The 25,250-nt window shown below is 41.5% G+C and overlaps 1 protein-coding gene across 1 annotated transcript in view; it reads right to left on the bottom strand.

Moving 5' to 3' along the window:
* Positions 1 to 25,250, bottom strand: part of LOC146821939 (xanthine dehydrogenase/oxidase-like) — a 645,326-nt gene that overhangs the window by 199,117 nt on the left and 420,959 nt on the right. Inside the window, exons 22-24 of the mRNA XM_085613025.1 lie at positions 7,184 to 7,317; positions 6,828 to 6,915; positions 2,917 to 3,003 (exon numbers count right to left, since the gene is read on the bottom strand). Coding sequence (XP_085469151.1) covers positions 2,917 to 3,003; positions 6,828 to 6,915; positions 7,184 to 7,317 — 309 coding nt within the window. The remainder of the gene's footprint in view (positions 1 to 2,916; positions 3,004 to 6,827; positions 6,916 to 7,183; positions 7,318 to 25,250) is intronic.

Genomic DNA, 25,250 nt, shown 5'->3' with positions numbered 1-25,250 from the left:
GTCCACATTACCACTTTTATGTAGACAGCCTTTGATCCTGATGAATTGCCCTGATCCTCCAGACAATTTTGGCATGAAACATGTTGATCCTTTAGAGTAGGGCTTCACGTCTAGATACCTTAACTCTATGACTTAGCCACTCTACACCACTTTTTAATAGGGTAGTCTACCTTCAGAATAAAAAACATGATTAGGACTGACTAACCTTTTTTAAAACCTTCATTTCCTGCTACATTCATCACACTAGGCCCCTCACCCCCAAGCACATATCGGCAGGAACAAAAGATCCCCGACAAAGAGCCCCGGTTACGGGAGCCCGTCAAGGATTGCAGCGCCGACTTGACGAGGGGCAGTGCTCATATGATGAAGCATGACACCTAGCTCGCTGGGTGTGTGAGAGCTCTAGTTCCGCCAAGGGCACTCCCCTGGCCCTCCCCTTTATTTTATTTATTTTTCTTCAACCAATTGGTGACTAACCCTGGTCCCCCTCTTGGTTCCCATCTCCTTTTCTTGTATTTTTCCTGTATCTGAGGAACTCCGTACCCCGTTTGAATTTAGAGCCTGCGTGCAGTCTGGTACTGTCATGCTGACTGGGCAAGTGCACCCACTTGCCAGTCCCTAAACCTTCCCTTTTCTTCATATCAGACACCCCTAGGGTAGGCCCAAGGGCAGGTTGCATTATAAGGATAAGGTAGGACATGCCCTGGTGTTTGTGACATGTTCTAATAGTGAATTACAGTTTTAGTTTTTCACTTTGGCAAGGCTAACTGTTTTCCATAGGCCAGAATAGGCAGTTTGGTTATTTCATTTTTATAATCCTAACTGACTCACGGAACATGGTAGAAATTCGAATTTTGTATGCCTGAACTTAGAATGATAAAATACATCTTTTAGTGAAGTTGGTTTTAACATTCTGTGTTTGAAAATACCACTTTTAGAAAGTAGGTATTTTCTTGTCTAACCATTCAAACCTGCCTCTGCTAGGCTGTGTATTCCTTGTCTGTAGTTTCAGTGACAGGGCTGGGGAATTCCAGGAGACAGGGTGAGGTGGCCCAGTGGTGAATAGAGAGATCCGCATCTAGATGGGTGGGAGGAGTTGCACCTGGGACCTGAATAGGGCTGTGCCGTCCCTCCACAATGCTGGCTCCACCTTCTGTGGTGCGTCTGATGTCTCTGCCCTGCACTCTGAAAGGAAAGAAGGAGTCAGGTAAACAAAGTGCTCCATGACTGACCAGAACTGGTTTGAACAAGGCAAAGGCCCCTCTGCCCTCAGAAGACAAAGGATTTTGGGGTACAAGTATTGGGACCCTGATCCCAAGAATTTAGATCACTTTGGGAAAACAAGAAGAAACCTCTGCTGAGGACAGAAACGAAGAAGAAACTGAGGAGAGACTATCCCTGAAACTGGGGGATTGGCTTGCAGGGGTTGCCTACTGCCAAAGAGAGGAGAAAGGATCTTTGTGTGTACTTTTGCTCAACTTGTGAAGGATCTCCAAGGGCTTGGAAAAGAGCTTGCCTCCTGCTGAAGTCTCGGGAACAACAGACTTCAACCACCAGCTCCCCAGAGTTTTTTGGAAGTGTCTGCTGCTGTTTTGAGGGCCTTCTGAGGGACTGCGTGTCGCAAGGAGCTGGAAGTGCGACTCAAGAAGGAGAAGCGTGCCGCCGTCGGAGCTGTTGTTGTCGCATCGCATAAAGTGTGTCGCAGCTGCAGCTGTCGCATCGAGCAGAAGCATCTCGCATCATCAAAGAAGTGTCTCGCAACGCCGAAGAAGAGTGTCGCCATCGCAGCCATCGTAGCTGATGCATTGCACCGCACCAAGAGAAGAGTCTTGCATCGAGGAAGAAGCGTGTCACCATCGCAGCCATCGTAGCTGACGCATTGCACCGCATCAAGAAAAGCACCTCGCATCCACGGAGAAGCGTGCCGCCGTCGGAGCTGTTGTTGTCGCATCGCGTAAAGTGTGTCGCCGCTGCAAGCTGTCGCATCGAGCGGAAGCGTCTCGCAACGTCGGAGAAGAGTGTCGCCGCCAAAGCCGCTGTTGTCGCATCGCGTAGAGTGGTGTCGCCGTTGCAGCTGACGCATCGAATCGAGTCTTCTCGCAACATCGGAGAATGGTGCCGCATTTGGAAGATCTTCACGTCTTTATTTCTTTGCAACAAATCTTCAACGCATCAACATCGTTGCAACACTTTTGTTGCCCTGCGTGTAGCATCTAAAGGTACATTTACTTAAAGTGTTGCATTTAAGAACTAAAGAGAACTAAGCTAAATTCTACCATCTTAAAGTAACAGTATTGTGGATTTTTGTCGTTTATGTCTTGTGGTAAATCTATATAAAGAATACTTATTTTTGATATAAAACCTGTGTGGTGTCCATCTGTAGTGTTGTCACTTAATTACTGTATGTGTTCACAAATGCTTTACACACTGCCTCTGAGATAAGCCTGTCTGCTCCTGCCAAGCTACCAAGGGGGTGAGCAGGGGTTATTTTAGGAGTGTACCCCTTTACCCTGACTAGAGGCGAGGGTCCCTATTTGTCACAAGTGCATACCTGTGCCAACTAGAGACCCCCAAGTCTAACATGGCCCCATATAACTCTGCACATCTTTTACCATTGGTATGGCTTGGTATGCCAAACGGTTTACTTAGAAGCTGCCCCTCCACCCAGCTGTGCCATGCCTCCTCCTTTCTGGCATATCTGCAGGACCAATGCCAAAGAGTCCACTTCTATGTATATGAACCCCACTTAGCTCAAACAAGCAAAACAAACAGAAAACAAAAAAGTACACAAATTTCCTAGCGGAAAGCTATATAGTGGCTGCCAAAACACAAAAAGAATGTGGCAGCTACATTATTACCAATGCGATTCATTACGTTCTGCATCAAGCTAATGCAGGCGAAGTCTCTGCTACTTACCAGCTTGGAGTAATCTTGACTGTTGCCACTGTTACTGTAATACACAAGATCCGCAACTACCACTTTCCCATTGTTCGTGAAGCCAGCCTATGAAGACAGAGAGTAGTCAATACACGGTAAACAACGTTCTGCATGACGCTCTTAGATTACTGCTCTTGTGAACACTATAATTTAGTGCTGTATCACTATTTGTGGGCCACATTGCAACCATTTCACCTTTCAAATTACTTTTTAAAGAATTTCTATATGATTGTACGAAGCTTGTGTTCATGCTCTGCTTCAGCTGTGTAGCAGCTTTGGGTCATTTTTAGGTTGCAAACAGCTTTGGCTTTGACAGAATTTATATTTATTTTAAATAAGTTTGTAATAAATTCACGTTACTTGAATGAATATTGGTTCTTTACCACAGAATTGTTTTTACTGCTGTGCTTTTATATTACACAAAGCGAAGTGGTAGTAGGGGAAGCGTTAGAGAGAGAGAGAGAGTGTGTGTGTGTGTGTGTGTGGGTGTGCGTGCGTGCGTGTGTGCGTGGGTGTTTTATTTTTATGTGGATTTGTGATTTGTTTGCTGAGGGGCAGGATAATTGACTCCTCCTGACACATATACACCTTACCCGAGGCGAGGTGACAATGTTTAAGCTTTAATGTATTTTAGGGAAAGATCATGTTTGGGTGACTGTTATGTATTATGTTATCTTATTATTTTTTTGAATAGTGCATTATTTGCCTATTGGGTGGTCTCTTGGTTTTTAGAGTAGACGCAGGTTTGCTGTCATGCTTCACCCAGCAGAGTTCTCCACTGGTGATTGTATTTTCATTTCACATTGGTGTGAATGGATTGTTTTGAGCCTGTGTGTTATCCTCAAACTAGCATTCTGTGCAGGTGTGGTTGGAGTTGGGAAGTGGGTCTTGTGATCTAACAACCCAAACTATATAAATGTCAAGTGTGCAGTGGGTTGCATCTGAGTGTCGCTTGGCAGTGGGGGTTCGGGTCTTGAGGCCCTGACAGCTACATCAGTGTTGTTGTGGAGAAGGTAGGTATCTCTTGCACTTACAAACTAAGTTGCATGTCTTAGTCTTTCTAACGCAGTTTTTGTAGTTTTAATTTCTGTGTCTATTACAGTATATATACTTTCTTAGAACCAAGATCACACACAAAGGATTGTTTTTAGGTAACACAGGTGATCCTCAAGGGCTTACACTGGGCATTCCACCTGGAACAGAACATGGGGCTGTGGCAATTTATTTTCTGATTCCTTCCCCTGATTACTAGGAATGGGCGTAACTGGCTTAATTCAGTTTAGCGTAATCATGTGAAATTACCCAAAAATTCCACGAGATTACACTTTAATTACGCAGGAAGAGCAATTCTGCATTAACTGCAATTCCTTAGCGCAATAATACCCCATCACCTCCAAAAGGGACATGAGGATGCATTTGGGCTAAGAAATAAAGTTAAATGCAACAGAAAATGAATAGCAAGCGCGAGCGGCCACTCACAATCACTAAATGTGGTCATGGGGTAGGGTTTACCCCCCAATTTACTACTAACATTTAGCATTATTTTGTTAGTGCAAAATGTACACGAGGATGAATTTTGCACTAAGAAACAGCGCTAAATACAGCAGAACATGAAAAGAGACCAGACCACTAGCAGCTGCTGGTGCTCGCTAAATGTGCTCTTGCATTCGGATTTCTTCTCCCAAATTACTCTTAATTATGTAAGGAGGAGTAATCCCCAAATTATCTGTAATTCTGCATCAAAGAGTAATGCAGAATTACCAAAAATATTCCAATTACTGCTGGCAATTGAAATTCCGCCTAGGCCTACTGATTACCCCCAAAGGCAGCAAGGAAAATGAGACTGAAGCTAAAAGAAGTATAGATCAACTTTGAAGGTCTGTTTTGCAGAAATAAAGGGGCACAGGCATCAAGCATTTTTGCTTTCGCAAATAGGGCCAATTCATAAAATTGTCCCGTTTGTAAACGCAAAAAAATGCTTTTCAGATGCAGCAAACCCCAATTTGCGATTCGGTAACTTGTTACTGAATCACAAAATGGGTTTGCGATTCGGTTTAGGAAGGGGCATTTTTAGGGCGTCCCTTTCAATTGCCGAATCCGAACGGTATGGATGAATGTTTTGTGACTGTGAATGCGGTTGCAAAACATTAGCATATTACCACCTACTTCAAGTAGGTGGTAACGCATTCACAAAGGGGAAGGGGTCCCTAAAGGACCCCTTCCCCTTTGTGAATGGTTGTAAAAGCATTTTTGAGAGCAGGCAGTGATCCCACGGACCACTGCCTACTCTTAAAAAATGAAAAGAAAACTTTTCATTTTACTTTTTGTAAAGCATCTCATTTTCCTTTAAGGAAAACAGGCTGCTTTACAAAAAACCTCAGCAGGCCACCATACCTGTGATTATTGCGATTCCTAGGGGGTCGCAAATTGCGATCTACCTCATTAACCATATTAATGAGGTAGAGCGATTTGCGACCCCCTAGGAATCGCAATTTGAAACTCTTTGAGTTTCATGCATTGTAAATTGCGATTACCTAATTGCGATTCTCAGGAATTCGCAATTAGGTATTTGCAATTTACAATTTTGATGCATGTGCCCCAAAGTGCATTATCCCTTTACAGACTATATCCAGGCTTTAATAAAATGCCACACTCCCTATACAGAACATGCAGCAGACTTAAACGCCTCTCCTCACAGTGCTAACAGGCATCTATATTCTCTCTGAGTAAGCCTTGAGGGCTTCGGGCATAATTCACAAATGTATATGAACACGACAAGTGCAGAAATGCAGAATTGTCGCAGTGAGTCACGAAATGAAACTTTTTGCTTGTTAATGCATTTACTCTTACTTAAACTTGCATGTTTGTGGGTATTTAGAAGCCTTTAAAGGTGGTTCCATCTATGAAAACAGCTGCTGATTTACTCCTAATAAAGGCAGAAGGAAATCCACGTTGAGCTAATCAAAAGAAGCGAACAAATGGTGACAAAGGGCGACAGCTCTAAATGTAGACCCTGGTAAGACGACTTCATGCTAAGTGCCACAGATGCACAGCTGCCCCAAGAAATATCTGGACCAAATCTTATGTTCCTTTGGTCGGTTTTGGCCAGGGGAACTATTTAAATGCTTTGGTGATCACAGGAGTTGTCAGTTGCTTGATGAAAAGCTAAGATGTTATGTTTGCAGAAAAACTGTATAATTGAAGAAGTTACCTAATTAAGAAATGTTTATGATTTGGGGGCTTTTTCTACAAATACTTTATTGAAATGACAATTTAAGTCTGTTTGATTAAAATTTTAATGGAAATTATTTTTACATTCACAGAAGTTTGAAAAATGTATAGTATTTTAACCATCATCTTTTAGTTGTATAATAAATAGCAAAATACTCATCATTTGATCACCTACTTTTCTGAATCATTAACCCATCACCCCTTTCTCAAGGGATTCATATGAAATTTCTTCACTGTGTTCCATGTTTCTCACAAATAAAAAGGCTACAGGCAGAGTTACTCAGTGGGAAGAGTGGCCATGAAACAAGGGAAGGATGGAGGAGGAATTTAATTATGAAAATGTTCTCAAGGTTGGTAAGAGGGAATGTTTTAGCGGATTCTGAAAAGGAGCTTTGTGTCTGTTCAAGCTTCTCCTACTCAGTCTTTTCATATTCACATTCTCCCCCTCTTTACCTCCTTTACTTGAAACATGTGCCTTAATCCTCTATTCTCCTAGTATTTTACCATTTGTTCTCCTACATGTCCCATCTCCTCTCCCAGCAATGCTTGCTGTTGTGCCTGCCAGTTGATATACAAAAGATGTGAGTGGAATGGCAGCATGTAGCACCCTACAAATAAGTATGAATAAATACTCACATGTAAAGATACAATTATTATACCTTATATCGGCCCAAATAGGGATGCCGTCCACCAGTTATCAACATGTCCTCATCGCGATCAAACATACATCGGACAGGGCGACCAACCCTGTGGAGAATAAAAACATTTCTCACATGGTTAGGTGTTTTTCGGAGTCACAAGCACTGTGCAGTAACACAGCAAATGTTGGCAGTCAGAGAATCTGCTGGGGTGGATGGAGGGCCACCTGGTGTTGTCCTTCAGTTTTATAAGTTACTGTAAGCAATGGTACTCAGAAGGATGGAAGAATATGCTAATTTGCCTTGTCGTAAACTTGTGATTTGCAATTTCATTGGTTTTTAAATTAAAGAAAACCCTTTTTTACCATGACACTTACTTCTGAGCAGCTACTGCTATTGCTGTTGCCAAAACACCACTTCTGGAATCCTTCCCTCCGAATCCACCGCCAAGTCTCTTCACTCGGACCACAATACGATTTGCTGGTACTCCAAGAGCTTTGACAATCAGTGCCTATGTGTTAAAAGAAATTATTTTGACTGAGTTGTGGGATGTGAGCAAACATCCTTCAGTGCACAATAATCTGATACATTGAGTGTGTATAGGCATCCATGCTACCAAATGTCACAAAGTACATACTTCCACTAATCCTACAATTATTACATTTCACCAAAATGTGGAATGGCGTAACTAACGTCCTTGCATTTTATTTTATCAGTCTAACCAAAGACATAGATAAAGAGATGCATAAATATGCATTCAATGTGAATTTTAGTGAAGCTTTTAATTCTGATTAACACTAGACAGAACACGGGATATTCTGGAAATTAACAGCCCCCCTTGAAAATATTGACATTTCAATGACAAAACAAGCATTTCCAGAGAGTCTGACGCTCTCCTTGAGGGCTCAACTTTCCAAATACATAGGCTTAAAATCATAGAAAAAATACATTTCAGGAATTATGCTTCTTGTGAATCAAAAAAGGAGTATGCGAATTTGTCCTTGCGGGACAGCCTACACTGGGTAAAATGACTGGAAAATGAAAATAAAGCCTTAAGAACAGCAGGTCTAACATCAGACAGCAGGGTGTGAGATAAGCAGTAGCAGAACACTTTAAACAGATGGGACATAACACTTTAGGTGCAAAGATACATTTTAGTGATTACTGACTCAGTGAAATGAGGATATAACAAAGTTAAAAACTACTGCATATAGAAGCATACTGGACATGGTGAATAGAAACAGCAACCAAAGGATTTACGCTATAGATGTGAACTAAGTTTTTCTGAGATCAATTTATAAGTATACAGTGAGGATTGAGGCTTTATTGTTTGATACTAAGCACCATTGACTTGTGAGATTAGGTAGACATAATGGGAAGTATAATTTGAACTAAGTTAGAAAGCATAGACAAACTACATGGATTGGAAAGAACATCGAAGACAGACTAAACTGATTGACAGAAACATGTAGGACAGCAAAGTAGTAGTAGGGAATTGATGGGTAACAATGGGAGAAAGCAGCAAATGAGTACGTAAAATAGCATCATTGAATTGCTTACATTGAGTGATGAAGTAGACACAGTATAGGTAAACGGATATGAAGAGCTATTCGAATTTAAGGGCGAGGCTACTACTGACATTGTTAATAGAGGACGCTGAAGGTTTCTCGTTAATTTGTGCTTAGTTTCGGATGTGAGTTGTATGGAATATGGTCATGTACCTCCTGATGAATAACCTGATCAATTAAAAATGCATAGAGAAGATTGTGGGGCATAATTAAAGGATGAATTATAAAGAACATAAAATTAAAGAGAATGCACAAACTGAGGTAACATTTTAAAGAAATGTTACAGGAGTGAATGAAATATACAGCCAAGAAAATTCAAACTGAACTAACATTAATGTAATTAATCTCTTCAGTAAGGAGAACAAGATGCTCATTTCCTCAGCACTACCTTTATAGTGCAGAGGACAAGAACGTCCCATCCTTCCACTAAGGGGAAGACTTCCTACAGGGCTTGCACAAGAGGATTTTTTTTTAAATCTTCTCCCCAACCTGTTTTCTGGTTTAGGGAGCCACATCAGGCTCATGTCATCAAACTGAGGTTGGTAGGTTTCTCTGGCAGGTAGGTTTACCTGGGTGCTGGCCAAGCCCCGGCCTGAATACCACAGCTGATCACATCACCAGAATGAGTGGTTTGGAAAGGAAATATCTGATGATTCCTTTTTGCATTTTGGGGCAATTCCTGTTGCAGATGATAGACCCACTAACACACTTGAGATACTGTTTTTATTGGTAGAAGTTGTTGAATACTCTTTGGTAAATATTTTGTTGATTCCTGCAGAATCCAGAACTCTCCCTTAAAGAAATGCAAGGAAAATCTATGATTTTAGTCAAAGTTTCACGTATGTAGTAAATTCTGAATAGGAAAACACAGTGGATTCCAGACAAGCGATACCATGCTAGACTCAACTCATCGTCTAATTTTCAGAAATGTCTGGCGCTGCTCGACTTCCATGGGTGCTGCTAGAGCCCATGCGCAAATGCCACAGCTACCCACACTGGCAGAATGAGTAAATTTGAAAGGAAAAATGTGGGTGTCTCCACAGTACATCTTGAGGCCTTTCCTGCTGCGGGCGATAGTCCTAGACACACAAGTGCGTTACCGTTTTTATCAAGTGAAGTCTGGGAATTCTGGCTAGTAGGAATTGTAGATTCCACAACTTTTAAAAAAAAATGTGAACAAAATCTGTGACTTTATACAAAGCTTGAAGTTTGCTGGGTAAGAAACCTTTGGGGAAGATTTACAAAAAAGTCAGGCAACGCAGCGCAGTTCCCCGCGAGGCTGGGCTGCATTGCGCGACTGGAAGGGAGCAGGAAAGCGCCATACCTTCAAAGATCTCCTCCCCTTTCCTTTGCGCCAGCGCTGATTACAGCTGCCATGCGCCATGCACACACCTTAGCGCCGCAGCACTAGGGTGTGTGCATGAATCCAGCATAAGGTTTGTACAGGAAGAGTACCCTTCCTGTACAAAATACTATGCTCGACACAAGGGAAAGCTTTTCCCACTTTGTATGCATGCTGCTCTGTGCAGCACGCATGCAAAGTCGGAAAAGGAAGGAGAAATTTAAGCATTTCTCCTTCCTTGCGCCTAGTTGAAAAGGGCGCAGTTTTCTCACACTAAACCCAATCTACTGTTTTTAGTAAATTGGGTTTAGCGTGAGAAACCTTGAGTGGTTGCATGGGAATGCCCACGCACCACCCTTGGCATGCCCCCATGGCGCAAAGTAACGCAAAGCAGCACTATGTGCTGCTTCGCATTATTTTTATGCTATTTCCAGCGCTAAACAAGTTTAGCACTGGGAAGTAAATAAAAAAAAAGATTTTGCGTCATTTTGCGTCACTTTTGTGATGCAAACACGGCGCAAAAACTTAGGAAATCTCCCCCTTAGTATAATCCACATAAGCTATACCATTCTAAACCCCCATGGGTGTAGAAGTTTCAAGGAATTGTGTGTTTGATATGTTTTTCTGGGAGCCGGCCAAGCCCCGGCAAAAACCACAGCTAACCACATCACCAGAATGAGTGAATTTTATAGGATATATCCTGATGTTTCCTTGTTGTGTTTGGGGTCTTTTCTTGTCAACAGTGACAGGCCCAACCACACAGGTACCATTATTATCAGTAGTAGTGTGGGAACACAAAACAGGTGAACATCTGTTATTATCAACTGAACTTCTCCCCATGTTGGCTTTCAAATGTAAGCCAGTGTGCAAGAAAGAACATATTTTGCAATATGCACTCTGAATCACATGATAGCTTGGGTAACCCCAAATTCAGAGTCATGCAAATAACCACTATTCCCAAACTCATTATCTTGGCCGCATTTCATTTTGAAAATGCTTAATTTTCCTTCATACCCATTTTTCATTAACAAGATTTTACCATTTGAATTGATGTTGGTACACAATGAAAAATCATTATAAACTGCAGCTCAGTTGACGTCTCAGCGTATCGTTTGTTTTTGGACAAGCGGCAAAAACTACATATCTGTATGAGCAGAATAGTCTGACTAATATAATAGCAATGGGGACAAAAAGATTACACATGAAAATATTGTCGCCTATTTTCTATTTTCCTTATTTTTTTTGTGTTTGATTTTAATGATTAGTTTATTTGAGAAAACCATGAGCCAATGACCGCTTTCTGAACCCTTACTTCTCTGCAGAAGAAAATCTAGTTAGTCAAAGTTAGTGTGCTGAAAATGCATCATGGTTGTCTGATTCAAATTGGTTGAGGGTATGTCAGCATGAGAGTTTCGGAAGAACACTTACCTTCGCTACCCAATCCTGATCTTCAAAATACAGGGCACGAGAGGTAGGTGTGGGAAGGCCTAAAGGAGTCCCGAATTCACTCCAGATGGAGTGCGCCTCAGTGAGAGCCTTCTTGGAAAATTCGAAAGTGCAAAAGTGCTGACATTGCACATTGTCAGCAGAGATGAAGCGATAACGCCATAGTTCGCCCCCTATTGTTGGAAGATGTCTTGCACCACCTCTGGGTGTAACTGTCATTCATGAACCAATAGGTGTTGGTGACTGAATTCATCCACCCTTGGATTTAATGATCATGCCAGGTGGTGCACAACCAGGTAAATGCCCTGACGACTCAACCAGTTTCAAAGGCGCAGAGCCTGCTCGAACAGCACTCAAGACCCAACCCGCCTTGCTTTTTGTAGTATCAAATGGCAGTGGTTTTGCTTGTGAGATCTTGAACCAGCCTTCCTTTGATGGTCAGCAAGAAGGATGCTAAGTGAATGGCCCACAATTTTAACAGATTGCTGTGGAGGTGAGTTTAAAATAGAGACCAGAGTTTGCTTATCTCCACCTCTCGCAGGTGGCCTCTCCAACCCAATTGCAACATATCTGTCACCACTCTCAGGTCTGGGTGGGCTAGGGAGAGGGGATCAGCTGCCGGTTGAGTAGCCACCACTGCAAGTCTTTAACAGTCTGCTTCAAAAAGTGGATGAAACCTGCAAGGTTCTCTTGGTGCTGAGCACACTGAGACTCCAGATCCCACTGCTGAGCCCACATGTGTCATTTGACATTGTCCACAAGCAGGATGCAAGAGGCCAAGATGCTAAGAAGCTTCAGAGTCACACTCACTGAGAGTCACAGACCAAGGCTGAAACATCACAATCATAGCCCGAACGTCCTGGACTCATTAAAACAGATGGAAGGCTCAGAACAGTACTGTATCAAGAAGGCCCCTGATCAATGGGAGCCTTCGAAAGGAGGTGAGCAAGGCTTTTCCACATTGATCAAGAACCCCAAAGATTTTATGAGGTCCACCATAATCTAGAGGTGGTTCACTACTGACTGGGGGAAAGCCCACCTTCAACAGCTAGTTGTCGAGGTAGGAGAAGACTGGTTTACTCAACCCCAGAAGGTTTGCTGTGATCACTGTCATCATTTTCATGAACACTCAGGGGCACTAGTGAGGCCAAAGGGGAGCACAGAAACTTGAAAATGGTCTTGGACGACCAAGACATGCAGGTAACCCTTATGTGACTGCAGGACAGGAATATGAAAAAGATTTATCCGCAGGTTCAGTGCTACCATCCATTCTCCTGGATCCAGGGCAGATAGAACCAGAGCCAACGCGAGCATCTTTAAATTCCACTTTTTCAGGAAGAAATTGAGAGGGAGGAGATCTAAAATAGGATTGCTAATACAATTATAATTATATTATTTCTAGAGCGCTCTGTTACATAGTCCTGGTGCTAATAGTTGCCGGCAATAGTATAAGCAATGCAGCACAGTGCTTATTGTCTACAAGTACAGGTTTTTTTAGAGCTTTCCTGCCTAGACCGAAAATGCTCTTCCACCGAGTCGAGGGCTGGTGAACTTTGGAACCATTGAAACATTGGCTTCTGAACAGCGCAGTGTATGCACCAGGTGATACCAATGTAATTTTGTCTGACGGTAAAATGGACCGACTTTATTAATGAATGCACCAAACATAGGGATTTAAAGATGATTCTTTTGGAGACCAGAAGCCAATGTACATTTTCTAGGGCTTTGGTGATTAAGAGCTGCGAAGGAGAGAGAGAGCTAGCCGTGCTGCGACCATTGAATTCTATACAGCCCTTTGAACAGGTGGTCTGGAGAGTCAAGGAAGAGAGAATTACCATAGTCCAACCTGCACAGGATCTATGCCTATAATTTCACTGGGAGCATGTTTGCAAGAAGTAGAGGCAGAATCTTATGATACATTTTTAACAGAGCAAAACAAGCTGAAGAGAGTTTTTTATCTTGAGCATAGTGATAGATCTGCATTGAACAGAAACCCCAGATTCCTTACAGCCATGGATGAGAGTGGCCGAGAGTCCTTCAGTCAAGGCCAGCAATCAGATGGCAAGTGCCTAGGTAGGATGACAGCCTCCTTCCTTCTTCAACACTAAGAAATCACAGGAATAACTTCCAGGCTTTATTTCTGGTGCCAGCACTCTTTCGATAGCTACTTTATTCAAGAGGGCCTGTACCTCCTGCGGCAGACTGGACAAATGGTTGGGTGTGATCTGAATAGGCAGAAGGAATGACAGGGCGTTTCCTTTTTGAATGATTTAGAGCACTCATTTGTCAGATGTGATGCACCACCACCAGTGAAGTAATAACTTATTCTGTCTTCTACAGAGTGGTCATGTACCGCCAAGGGCAAACTAAAGTGGTTTGGAAGTTGAAAAACAGGGAGGCAGGGGATTGGGCAGTACGCTGCAGCTGCTGGCCTGGGCAGATTCTCAGCCCTGGCCCTTTGCAGGGAACCCCTTCAGACACCTCACAAGGGGTGAAATGGCCAGGGATACTGCTTCACAGGTGAGGGCAGAAATGCCTAGAGAACGTGCTATTGCCCTACTTTCTTTGAAGCATTCAAGGGCTGAATCTGTCTCTTGCATCTTGGAAGTAACAGAAGCCATTGTACTGCTCGATTTTCCCGGCCTTATTGTGTTGTAGAGCGATCAATATGACTTTAGTCTCTTTCCATCCAAGTCTAAGGATCAGAGTAGTGAATAGAGCCTATTTATTAGACACTTTGACACGATCCTGTGCTCCTACCCATAGGTCAGGGCCTACATACATAGCCTAGGGGATAGATTCGTTAGTATTAAGGATAACCTGCCCTATAGTGAGGGTATTTCATGGAGTCGTGCTGAATTCAGGCCTGGTAGGCCTCAGACAGGAGAGACTCCATCTTTCTTTCTGCTCCGGCAGCTTGGGACCTTTCTAGACGAAAGGTTATGTTTTAGTTATGAGGTGTTATTCGCTCGGAGAGAACCGGTTCAGGCCGGCCCTTATCGAAGGAGTGTATTTCTCCCCTGCCGAAGACACTACATCAGGCCGGCCGGCTGGGAACGTGTCCTTGGCACGGGGAGGTACAGGAATTTGGTGGGCGGCAGGTTTCGAGCTGGAAATTTCCATGAGAGAATGCACATCTATATTAGTGAAAGTCTGAGGCAGATACTGGCACTTGCTTCTAGACCATAGGCGGCATCTGGCCGTTAGCAGAAAAGCTACTACTTATTCCAGGGAAGACAGATGACGAACTTGAATCTAAAGAGGAGAGAGTAGCCGATGAGGAAGAGGTTCCAGTGACTCGGAGAGGGAGAAGGGAGTAGACCCGCGACTGCGGAGGGGTGACTTCCAGGCGAAGCCGAGGCATAGACGAGAAGGGAACCTAGATGACCATTGAGCACAGGCTACATACGACTAAGGTGATGTCGACCCCTTTTTCTTTGAAGTGTATAACTTAACCTTTTACTTTCCTTGCAGGTTGTATATATGATGTATTTTGCGAATGTGCATGTGGCATTTAAATAAAGTATTTAGCTTGTCGTGAGTTAGCATGTGTTGTGTATCTTTATATAGGAGGATAGCCTATTCTTTTAGTCAGAGTTAACTCGACATGAACAGAGGTTAATCCTGGTCAGGTAAGTGGTAACTGGATGAGGGGGAAACGAGCCCCTCGAACTAGAGAACAGGTTGTGCTCAACTAATAGTCTTTGTGTGATCTGATATATGGTAATCCCGATTCCCCTGTCGTGTACTACGGTAATAATAGGATGAGCTCGTGCTAAGGCTGCCGTCTGGTAGGAGATTCTGGGTCTGCTTGAGGCCGCGAGACTATGTGTGTTGCTGCCGTCTGGTAGGAGATTCTGGGTCTGCCTGAGGCCGCGAGACTGTGTGTTGCTGCCGTCTGGTAGGAGATTCTGGGTCTGCTTGAGGCCGCGAGACTATGTGTGTTGCTGCCGTCTGGTAGGAGATTCTGGGTCTGCCTGAGGCCGCGAGACTGTGTGTTGCTACCGTCTGGTAGGAGATTCTGGGTCTGCCTGAGGCCACGAGACTGTGTGTTGCTACCGTCTGGGTAGGAGATTCTGGGTCTGCCTGAGGCCGCGAGACTATGTGTGTTGCTGCCGTCTGGTAGGAGATTCTGGGTCTGCCTGAGGCCGCGAGACTGTGTGTTGCTACCGTTTGGTAGGAGATTCTGGGTCTGCCTGAGGCCGCGAGACTGTGTGTTGCTGCCGTCTGGTAGGAGATTCTGGGTCTGCCTGAGGCCGCGAGACTGTGGTTGCTGAGATTGCGAGGCTGTGAAGTCTTGATATATATATATAATAGGAATTCCCTGTCCTTAGGTGGTACATATATATGTGGTTATTTAGGTGTAAAGAGGCCCTAGGGAGGGGGTAACGTTCTGGTTTGGGTCAGAAGGGCTTTGTAGAGCGGGTTCCACCCGATCCGAAAACCCAAGCAGAACAGCCATCAAATTACATATTCATTAATGATGCTTGGACATCGTCTGAAAAACCTTTGGATCCCATCTACATGTGGCGCTGAGGCACCATGCTAGTACCAACTGCCCTAACAAAACTGTCAGTAGTAGCTAGTCGAGAACGGATAAAGAACTTTGCTACATCCTGGCCATCCTACATAATCTGTGATAAATTGGTGCAAAATGCTTCAGGTATTGTTGGCAAAATCTTGCTGAACATGTCCCACAACGTATGCAGGTTTCTCCCTAAGAGGTTGCTTGAATTGACCGAGCAAAGAGCAAGACTGGCAGAAGAAACACTTGTTTTCCAAATGCTTCCATACGTCTGTTATCTCTATCAGGCGGAGTCAAGGATAAGAAGTTTGGGTTGAACCTGCTGGTAGAGGCACGAACAACCGGGTTTTCAGGTGTAAAATGTTGGGTGAGCAAGGCAAGGTCCCCAGGTCAGTGATGTCTAGCCACTTGCCTACTGACCGGAAAACAACAGCAAGGTTTGGTCCAGGTCCCTATTAAAGTGTCAGTGAGAGTTTTGTTAAAAGGGAGAAGCTGCCCCATAGATGTCTGTCCAGGCTGCAGAATGTCCATCAGCACAGTGATCCTGATTTCAATGGACGGTAAGAGTAGTTCCAAAACTTCAGCTGCCTGCCTCATGACACCTAGTGTCAGGGGAGGTGTCCAAACCACTGGTCTCTTTAAAATTTGTGAACAGATTGTCATCATCATAATATTGCTATTCATCCTCATCATCATCTCCATTATCATCTCTGGGATTATGCTCTTTCTTTATACTTGCATTATTTTATTCTCATTGCTTGAAGTTGAATATGAATCGAATATCGGATTATGCAATATCATCCGTACATGAAGCAGGCCCTTTTTGAGAGTATACATGTGCCATTTACACAGCCTAGTTGTTGCATGAATCACGGACATAATATCGGTTACAACAATATCATGAACAAAAGTATAGTGTCAAAAATCTATTGAAAAAAATATCGTTTCACACCAATATCGTTACAAAACATACAAAAATATTGTGCTTTAATATATATAATTTAAAATAGTAAATCTTAAACATTTTAATATAGAAAAATATATTGGAAATTAAATAAATGTAACATTTCATACTATACATACATACCTATATAAACATACACACATAAATACATGTGTGTGTATGTTTATGTATACATATATTATATTTTAAATGTACATTTATAAAAAGCATATATATATATATATATATATATTATCTACTGGCGATCGCCAGTAGATGGTTATAGTTAGGACCGAGTTCCCATAGGAAATCTGAAAATTCTATTTTGAATAACTTTGGCGCCGGCTGACTTATCTTCGTGAAATTTTCAAAACTAATGGGGCGCTCAGCTCCTACCCTGAAAGTCTCGGGGTGATTGGTCAAGCGGGGGCTGAGAAAAAAGGGGGTCCCAAAACGCGTTTTCCCCATGCATTTTCCCATAGGACCTTTAGTCGAAGGTACAGCCCAAACGGCTGAACAGAATTACTTGAAATTTGGCAAAGAGGTAGTCCTCAGGTCAGGCATGTGCCTTTTGGATATATGGTGTCAATCTGTTCAGTAGTTCCTGAGAAAATTGCAGTTAAATGTACATAAATATCTATAAGCGCGCACCGTGCGCGCACCAAATGTCCGCGAGCGTAATTCTGATTGGTGGTTAGATGTCAGTCAACATTCGAATCGGTCAAAATCAGGAATTGTTGGACGCCATTTTGTGTGTGACAGTGAAAAAGAAAGGTGGAGAACGTAAAAAGGGGGCAGGGTAGAGAGTTCCTGACCCCCTAGCCTTTGTCAGGGGGTTCCTGAAGGACCCCGAAGGGTGAAAAAAACATTTTATTTTTTTTCAAAAAATCGCGGGGTGCGCGCACGGTGCAAAACCCTTAAAAAAAAAACATTTTAAACTGTTTATAAGTTTATAGAAGATATTAACTATGCTGTTCAACTTTATCCAAATTCAAAAAAAAAAGAGCTGAGCCATTCCATATTACAGGATACAGTCAATCTATAACTATATACATAGGTAGTTTATTGTAAAATAAATATATAAAAAATATAATAATACATACATAAATTAGCATTTAAAAAACCTTACAAATTCACTAAAAAAAACATAGGTTTCACACACGTTATAGTTAGAAATTAGCATTTAAACTTGCAAATTCACTTAAAAAACCATAGGTTTCACACACGTTATAGTTAGGAATTAGCATTTAAAAAACCTTGCAAATTCACTGAAAAAACCATAGGTTTCACACATGTTATAGTTAGCTGGACATTTCACTCGTAAAAAACCATTGAAATTCCCCCGTTATAGTTAGTCCAGGTAACTATAACTCGCGCGACCGCCACTCTATCACAAGGATGATGTCATCAGTGATGTCATTTGAGATGTCATCAGTGATGTCATGAGTGATGTCACTGACCATGTCATGAGTGATGTAATATGTGACGTCATCAGCAGTGGATTGCGGTCGCGCGAGTTATAGTTACCTGAACTAACTATAACGGGGGAATTTCAATGGTTTTTTACGAGTGAAATGTCCAGCTAACTATAACACGTGTGAAACCTATGGTTTTTTCAGTGAATATATATATATATATATATATATATATATATATATATATATATATATATATATATATATATATATATATATATATATATATATATATATATACTAGTTGAAACAGAGCCCACATGGAGTCTCTGTCCGGAGTTTCCAGGTGAAGCCATGCATCGGTCCTGGTTATCTGTTTGCTCATTACTGGACTTTCAATAATGCTATGACATTTATCCAGTCAACAATGCCGATGATTTTAATCTTCGCACAAACTTTCAGGTACCTATTAACTGGCGGTGCCATCCAGTAAATTGCAGGTCGATACTCTAAGGCATTATGGGATGAGTAGTCCCTGCGGGGGTGATTAGGCAATGTCGAGATTCACTCTGGCGTATGTATTACGTTTAATATCTCTAAAAATTAACGGTGACTGTTATTGATTTATTTGTGCCAAACCTCGACAACGCAGAGCTTGACTGCTAACTCAGTATCTAAATGAGTATGCATATAAATTGTTACAGACACTGACCTGTGGTGCTTTCATGTAATGAAGGACGTATAAGTTTGTCAGCAGGTCTCCTTTTTGCTCTATTATAAATGCAGCATGAATCATTAATTTTTAACAGAGTTACCTTATGGGCTAGCGCCACGTTTTTAATTTTCATAATTTTATTTTCATGATTTTTAATAAGTACCTGTTTCTGAACTAAATAAGGCAACACCCTTTTTTGTGTGCAATGTGCAGTGTTCTGTTTGTGCACTAGGCACTGAATAGGAACATCATGATGCACTATGCATTTTGAAAGACATTCATAATATTTTCCACGTAACACATTGATTATGCAAAGTGATGACAATATATGTTCATGTAATTCAAAAGGAAATGTATTGCTTTATTTTTTGTAATCAAGAAACTCTTCTATGTCTATGACTGAAACGAGGTATTTAAGTTTAAGAAAAATGGCGCTGATTAGATTGGGAAAGGCTGCTGTGGCAGCCGAAACGTGTCTCTCTTGTTTGCCGGGTCGGAGGAGGCTCTATGCAATAAAGAAGCCTTAAGCCTAGATGCCCTTGTGTGCGTGTTCTTTTCTATGTGGAGCAGAGGTTTTGTTGGATATATATATCCACATGTTGTCGTTTTATCTACACCTCATAACGTTTATTTCACGTTTGAATTAATCATAGGTAAAACACTTTAATTTTTGAATCCTTGTTATGAAGAGCAATCTGATTCTGTGCGCATAAAATTGGCATGCTTAGTATTGTCACCAGCAAGATTTATAGATTTTGTCAGATAATTGTGCACCTTCTATTGTTCTATCTTTATTGATTTATCAGAGCGGCTACGTGAAGTAACGTAGAACCGCATAGTCTGTTTTCACTTTTGTCTATAGTCACATGATTATTTAAATGCTTCTTGGCAAAACATCACGATACTCGTGAAAAAGGGAATCCGTCCCGAAACGCGTCGAGTTGGTCGGCGTCTGTGTTTTGAATAAAACCACTGCCTGGAAAGCACAAAGTTATCCGCTGTTTGCTGTTTTTAAAAGATGAATAATACAGCGTCCCGTTCATGTGTAGAGGATTGCCACCTCACCGCGGACCACCATTGAAAGTGAAGTAAGGGAAAGGCTCTTACAGTGCGCTAATGCTGTCTCGCGGTTTCTGATATTTAGAAATCCCTTACCCGCGCAGTTTCACACTAAGGTACGCGATGCAATGAAAAGAACCAGATTGGAAAGAATGTTTCTGTGAACTCGGTTCCCGCAATTATTTTCGAATGTACCGGATGAGTGTGATTTACACTGTGCAGATGGTTGGCAAGCTCTGATTGGTCATCAATTTGAATCTTGCAGCAACAGGCAGTAACGCGAAATCGCGTGTCAACACAGTGAACGATGGCAACGACCAGAAATGTTAAATGCGCTGAGGCAGCAGGAAAAATTTTGATAATGTAGAGGCCAGTGAGGCAACGGAGAATGTTCCATCTGTGAGCAATACTAACATCATACCCGGAAAACGACAACTATGGGATCAATTATGGAAGGTGCTTAAAAAAGACCAAAGCAAATGGTGGGAAGCCACCACACTTCAAAAATATATTGATGTGGGCAGAATACCAAGAGGTCTGAGCATCTTTATTACACCTACCTTCAATGATCCTGATCCTGAGTTAGTCAATGATTGGGCCAGCAACAACCACAACTGTTCAATCAATATGCTAGTTCTGTTAGTTAAACATGCTCGAAGGGACTGTGAAAGATTAGCGGATACTATTGAAACTGTCACAGAACAAATTAAAGTACTTTGTGGACAGGAGGAATTCAAAAAGGAAATGGAAAAAATGGAAAGAAACTTAGAAAAAATCGAAGATGACATAAAATTAAAAAAACTGAAAACATTTCAACGTGATCTTGTTGACTACCAAAAAGGACAAATGTTGATAGAAATGATGACCTCTTGTTTAAAACAAAATTTCTTTATCTTTGATGGCAAAATTTTCAAACAATCCCTCGGTACTTCGATGGGGACCTGCTTTGCTCCTTGCTTTGCGGGTCTCTATCTAGGGTACTGGGAGGAGAAAGTGGTCAGAGAACTCGACACTTTTAAAAACAAGGTAGCGATGTGGGTAAGATATATTGACGATATCTTTTGTGTATGAAAGGGTGATGTAAGTGAAGCTTATGATTTTGTTAAAAGCTTGAATGAGAATAGCTTTAAGCTCCAGTTCACAAGCCAATGGTCACAAACAAGCATTGAGTTTTTAGATCTCTCACTTACTATCCAGGATGATGGTTTAAAAAGTTCTCTATTCAGAAAAAAGACAGCGGGCAATAGTCTTCTTCATGCCCGCAGTTGCCACCCCAATCCTCTGCTTAACAGTATCCCTTTGCGGGGAACTATTACGAGCAAAACGTAATTGTAGTACACAGGAGAGTTATGACAGAGAAGAAAAAGAGATGACCAAGAGATTCTTGGAGAGAGGTTACTCTAATTCAATCATAGGCAAAGCGAAAGCAGAAGTAGCCAAAAGATCTAGAGAGTCACTGTTAGTTGAAAAAGAGAAAGAATATGAAAAATTAATCGATAAAATTAGGTTCATTACTACCTACAATAATCAGGCTCAGGAAGTACGTAAAAGTCTTAAAACATTTTGGCCAGTACTACATACAGACAAAGATCTTTCCCAAAGTGTTGAAACTTTTTCACAAATTAAGTTTAGGAAAGCAAAATCATTGAAAGACACACTTTGTAGAGCTGTAGAACCAACAAGATCGAAGATCTTAGGAGTGCAAGGATTCTACACATATAGAAAATGTAAGGCATGCAAACACAGTAGGAACCGCAAAGAATGTGTACTATCTCCAGAGAACAAGCCCTACAAAATTCTTAAACACACTTCGTGCAATACAGATTTTGCAGTGTATGATTTGTTTTGTCCTTGCCAAAAAGCATACATTGGTAGTACCATACATAAAGCCAAGATTAGAATATTAGAACATCTGCGCGCCATTAAACATGGTGACAGACAATATCCTGTAGCCCGACACTTTCGTACCCATCATGGTCAGAACAGTGATCTCCTTAGTTTCTGTGTTGTAGTTACAGTCAAAGCTAATGAAAGAGGTGGAAACAGGGTTCAAGATCTTAGACGCCTTGAGTCCAAACTCATTATTCAATACTGAACCCTAGCCCCAATAGGTCACAACTGCGACGAAGAACTGGCAGTTCATTTGGGGTAAAAATATATGTATCTTCTCTGTTTTCCTTAGGGCTCATCTGCAATATCCTGAGATTTAGACAGTAAAAAAGCCACTGCCATTTTAAACAGCGAAAAACAGCGTAGTATTTTATTGTTATGTGAAGTTTTTTGTTAAGATTAAAAAAAAAAGGTTAGTATCTATAGGCTTACTGATTTTTTTTGTTTGTCTTTTACAGATGGAGGTGTTTGTCGACAGAGAAGAAATGCGAAAGAACAAAAGTATCTTTTATCTGCCCACTGGGGCTTTGATTATCACTGGCATCCTATGTTTATCTATACACGTAGATAATCACTAAAAGTTCTAGTGAATAATTCTAGTATCAGTTCCGCCCACATGGGCATTATCGTTAAAGCATAGATCACATTTTGTATTCAATATAAGGGATGTTGAATTGTATACATTGTACAGTTTATTTCTGCACATGTTGTCGTTTTATCTACACCTCAAACGTTTATTTCACGTTTGAATTAATCATAGGTACACATTTTTTAATCCTTGTTATGAAGAGCAATCTGATTCTGTGCTCATAAAATTGGCATGCTTAGTATTGTCCCCAGCAAGATTTATAGATTTTTTCAGATACTTGTGCACCTTCTATTGTTCTATCTTTATTGATTTATCAGAGCGGCTACGTGAAGTAACGTAGAACCGCATAGTCTGTTTTCACTTTTGTCTACAGTCACATGATTATTTAAATGCTTCTTGGCAAAACATGACGATACTCGTGAAAAAGGGAATCCGTCCCGAAATGCGTTGAGTTGGTCAGCTTCTGTGTTTTGAATAATACCACTGCCTGGAAAGCACAAAGTTGTCTGCGGTTTGCTGTTTTGAAAAGATGAATAATACCGCGTCCCGTTCATGTGTAGAGGATTGCCACCTCACCGCGGACCACCATCGAAAGTGAAGTAAGGGAAAGGCTCTTACAGTGCGCTAGCGCTGTCTCGCGGTTTCTGATATATTATCTACTGGCGGTCGCGAGTAGATAGTTATAGTTAGGACCTATTTTCCATAGGAAATCCGCAACATTCTATTTGGAATAACGTTGGCGCCGATTGACGAATCTTCGCAAATTTTTCCAAACTTTTGGCCAGGTCCGCTCCGACCCTGAAAGTTTCATGGTGATTCGTCAAGCGGGGGCCGAGAAAAAAGGGGGGTCCCAAAACGCGTTTTCCCCATGCAATTTCCCATAGGATCTGTTGTCGCAGCTACAGCCCGAACTGCTGAACGGAATTACACCAAATTTGGCAAAGAGGTAGTCCTCAGTTTAGACTCGTGCCTTTTGCTTAAATGGTGTAAATCCGTTCAGTAGTTCCTGGCGCATACTGGAGGTACCTGGTGGGCTAACTGGCCCCCAGGGGACCTCAGGATTGAAGAGGAATTAATTCCCCAACTTAAAACGCGCCACAGGGCGTGTTTGCACACGTCACCTCAGGCCCCTCCCCCTTCCTTCACCATTGTACAAATATTCCTCTAAAATCAGCCGAACTATGAATTCCGATTTACTCACCTGTAATGAGGAGAGAACCCAGTGCTGCATCTTTTAGCCCAGCACTGACCCTGAAAAGTAATTCTAAGCGTAATTACCAGTAACTTGTATTTCCTTCCATAGGAATCCATTGTGTGATTTTCACCAGAAAATTTTCTAAGTGTCCATTTTTGAAACGTACAAATATTCCTCTAAAATCAGCCGAACTACGAATTCCGATTTACTCACCTGTTATCATGAGAGAACCCAGGGCCGCATCTTTTAGCCCAGCACTGACCCTGAAAAGTAATTCTAAGCATACTTACCAGTAACTTGTATTTCCTTCCATAGGAATCCATTGTGTGGTTTTCACCAGAAAATTTTCAGTGTCCATTTTTAAAATGTACAAATATTCCTCTAAAATCAGCCAAACTACGAATTCCGATTTACTCACCTGTTATCAGGAGAGAACCCAGGGCTGCATCTTTTAGCCCAGCACTGACCTTGAAAAGTAATTCTAAGCGTACTTACCAGTAACTTGTATTTCCTTCCATAGGAATCCATTGTGTGGTTTTCACCAGAAAAGTTTCTAAGTGTCTATTTTCACAAACTAAAAATATTCCTAAAAAATCGTCTGTATGACTTAAACACATTCTTTCAACTGTTTACAGGAGGTTGGCCAGTGCTGGATCCAGGATCCACCACTGAGTAAGAAAAAGTAACGATAACACTACTTACCTGCTAAGTGAATTTTCTGCCATAGGATAACATTAGTGATTCTATGGAAAAAGTTTCTAAGTGTCAACTTTTAAAATACAATAATATTCCTTAAAAATCACTACTGTAACCAAAGCGCTTTTACGGAACTGTTTACAGGAGATGTCCAAGGACTGAATCTAGGATCCAGTCTTGTGGTTAGAAAAGTAATCCATAAAGTAACTAATTGCATTTAACTAGAAATTCACATTGAGCTCAATGTTGCTTTGTGTTTGAAATTGTGTTGCCCATTGCAACAACTGTAACTACTGTACTTAAAAGTCTGTTGCCTATTTGCCAAGTATTTAAACTAAAGTAATTCATTCTGAGAAAGTATATTTTGTATTGTAATGCGTAATGTAATTAAAAAAATATATCTAAAAATAAATAGTTTAAAAAATGTAGTAAATCAGTATAAAAAAAATCAGTATAACAATTAATACATTCAAAATTGTCATTTAGAAAACCTTTGAAATTCACTGAAAAAACCTTAGGTTTCAGGCCTGATATAGTTAGGAATTAGCATTTAAAAAACCTTTGAAATTCACTGAAAAAACCATAGGTTTCAGGGGCGTTATAGTTAGGAATTGGCATTTAAAAAACTTTAGAAATTCACTGAAAAAACCATAGGTTTCAGGGGCGTTATAGTTAGCTGGACATTTCAGTGATGTCATCAGTGATGTCACTGACCATGTCATGAGTGATGTAATATGTGACGTCATCAGCAGTGCATTGCGGGGGCACGAGTTATAGTTAGCTGAACTAACTATACCAGGGGAAGTTCTAGGGTTTTGTACGAGGGAAATGTCCAGCTAACTATCTTTCCAGTGAATATATACATATATATATATGGTCCTGCCGTGAGCAACGCACCCCCAGCTGCGAAGTGCGCCATCACTGTCTGAACATGGACCCCTTTTGATTACTTGCGAAAGCACCAAAGACAGTGGCGCTACCAGGGACTGGACCTTGGTTCTGGGCCCTAGCACACTCTAAAATTAGTGTGCACAGGGATCACGAGGCATTCTTTAAAAGCA

Source organism: Triturus cristatus, chromosome 6 (assembly GCF_964204655.1).
Source record: "Triturus cristatus chromosome 6, aTriCri1.1, whole genome shotgun sequence".
Classification (NCBI taxonomy): Eukaryota; Metazoa; Chordata; class Amphibia; order Caudata; family Salamandridae; genus Triturus; species Triturus cristatus.
Note: the sequence above shows the minus strand (reverse complement) of the source record. Positions and strands in the feature narration are given on the sequence as shown.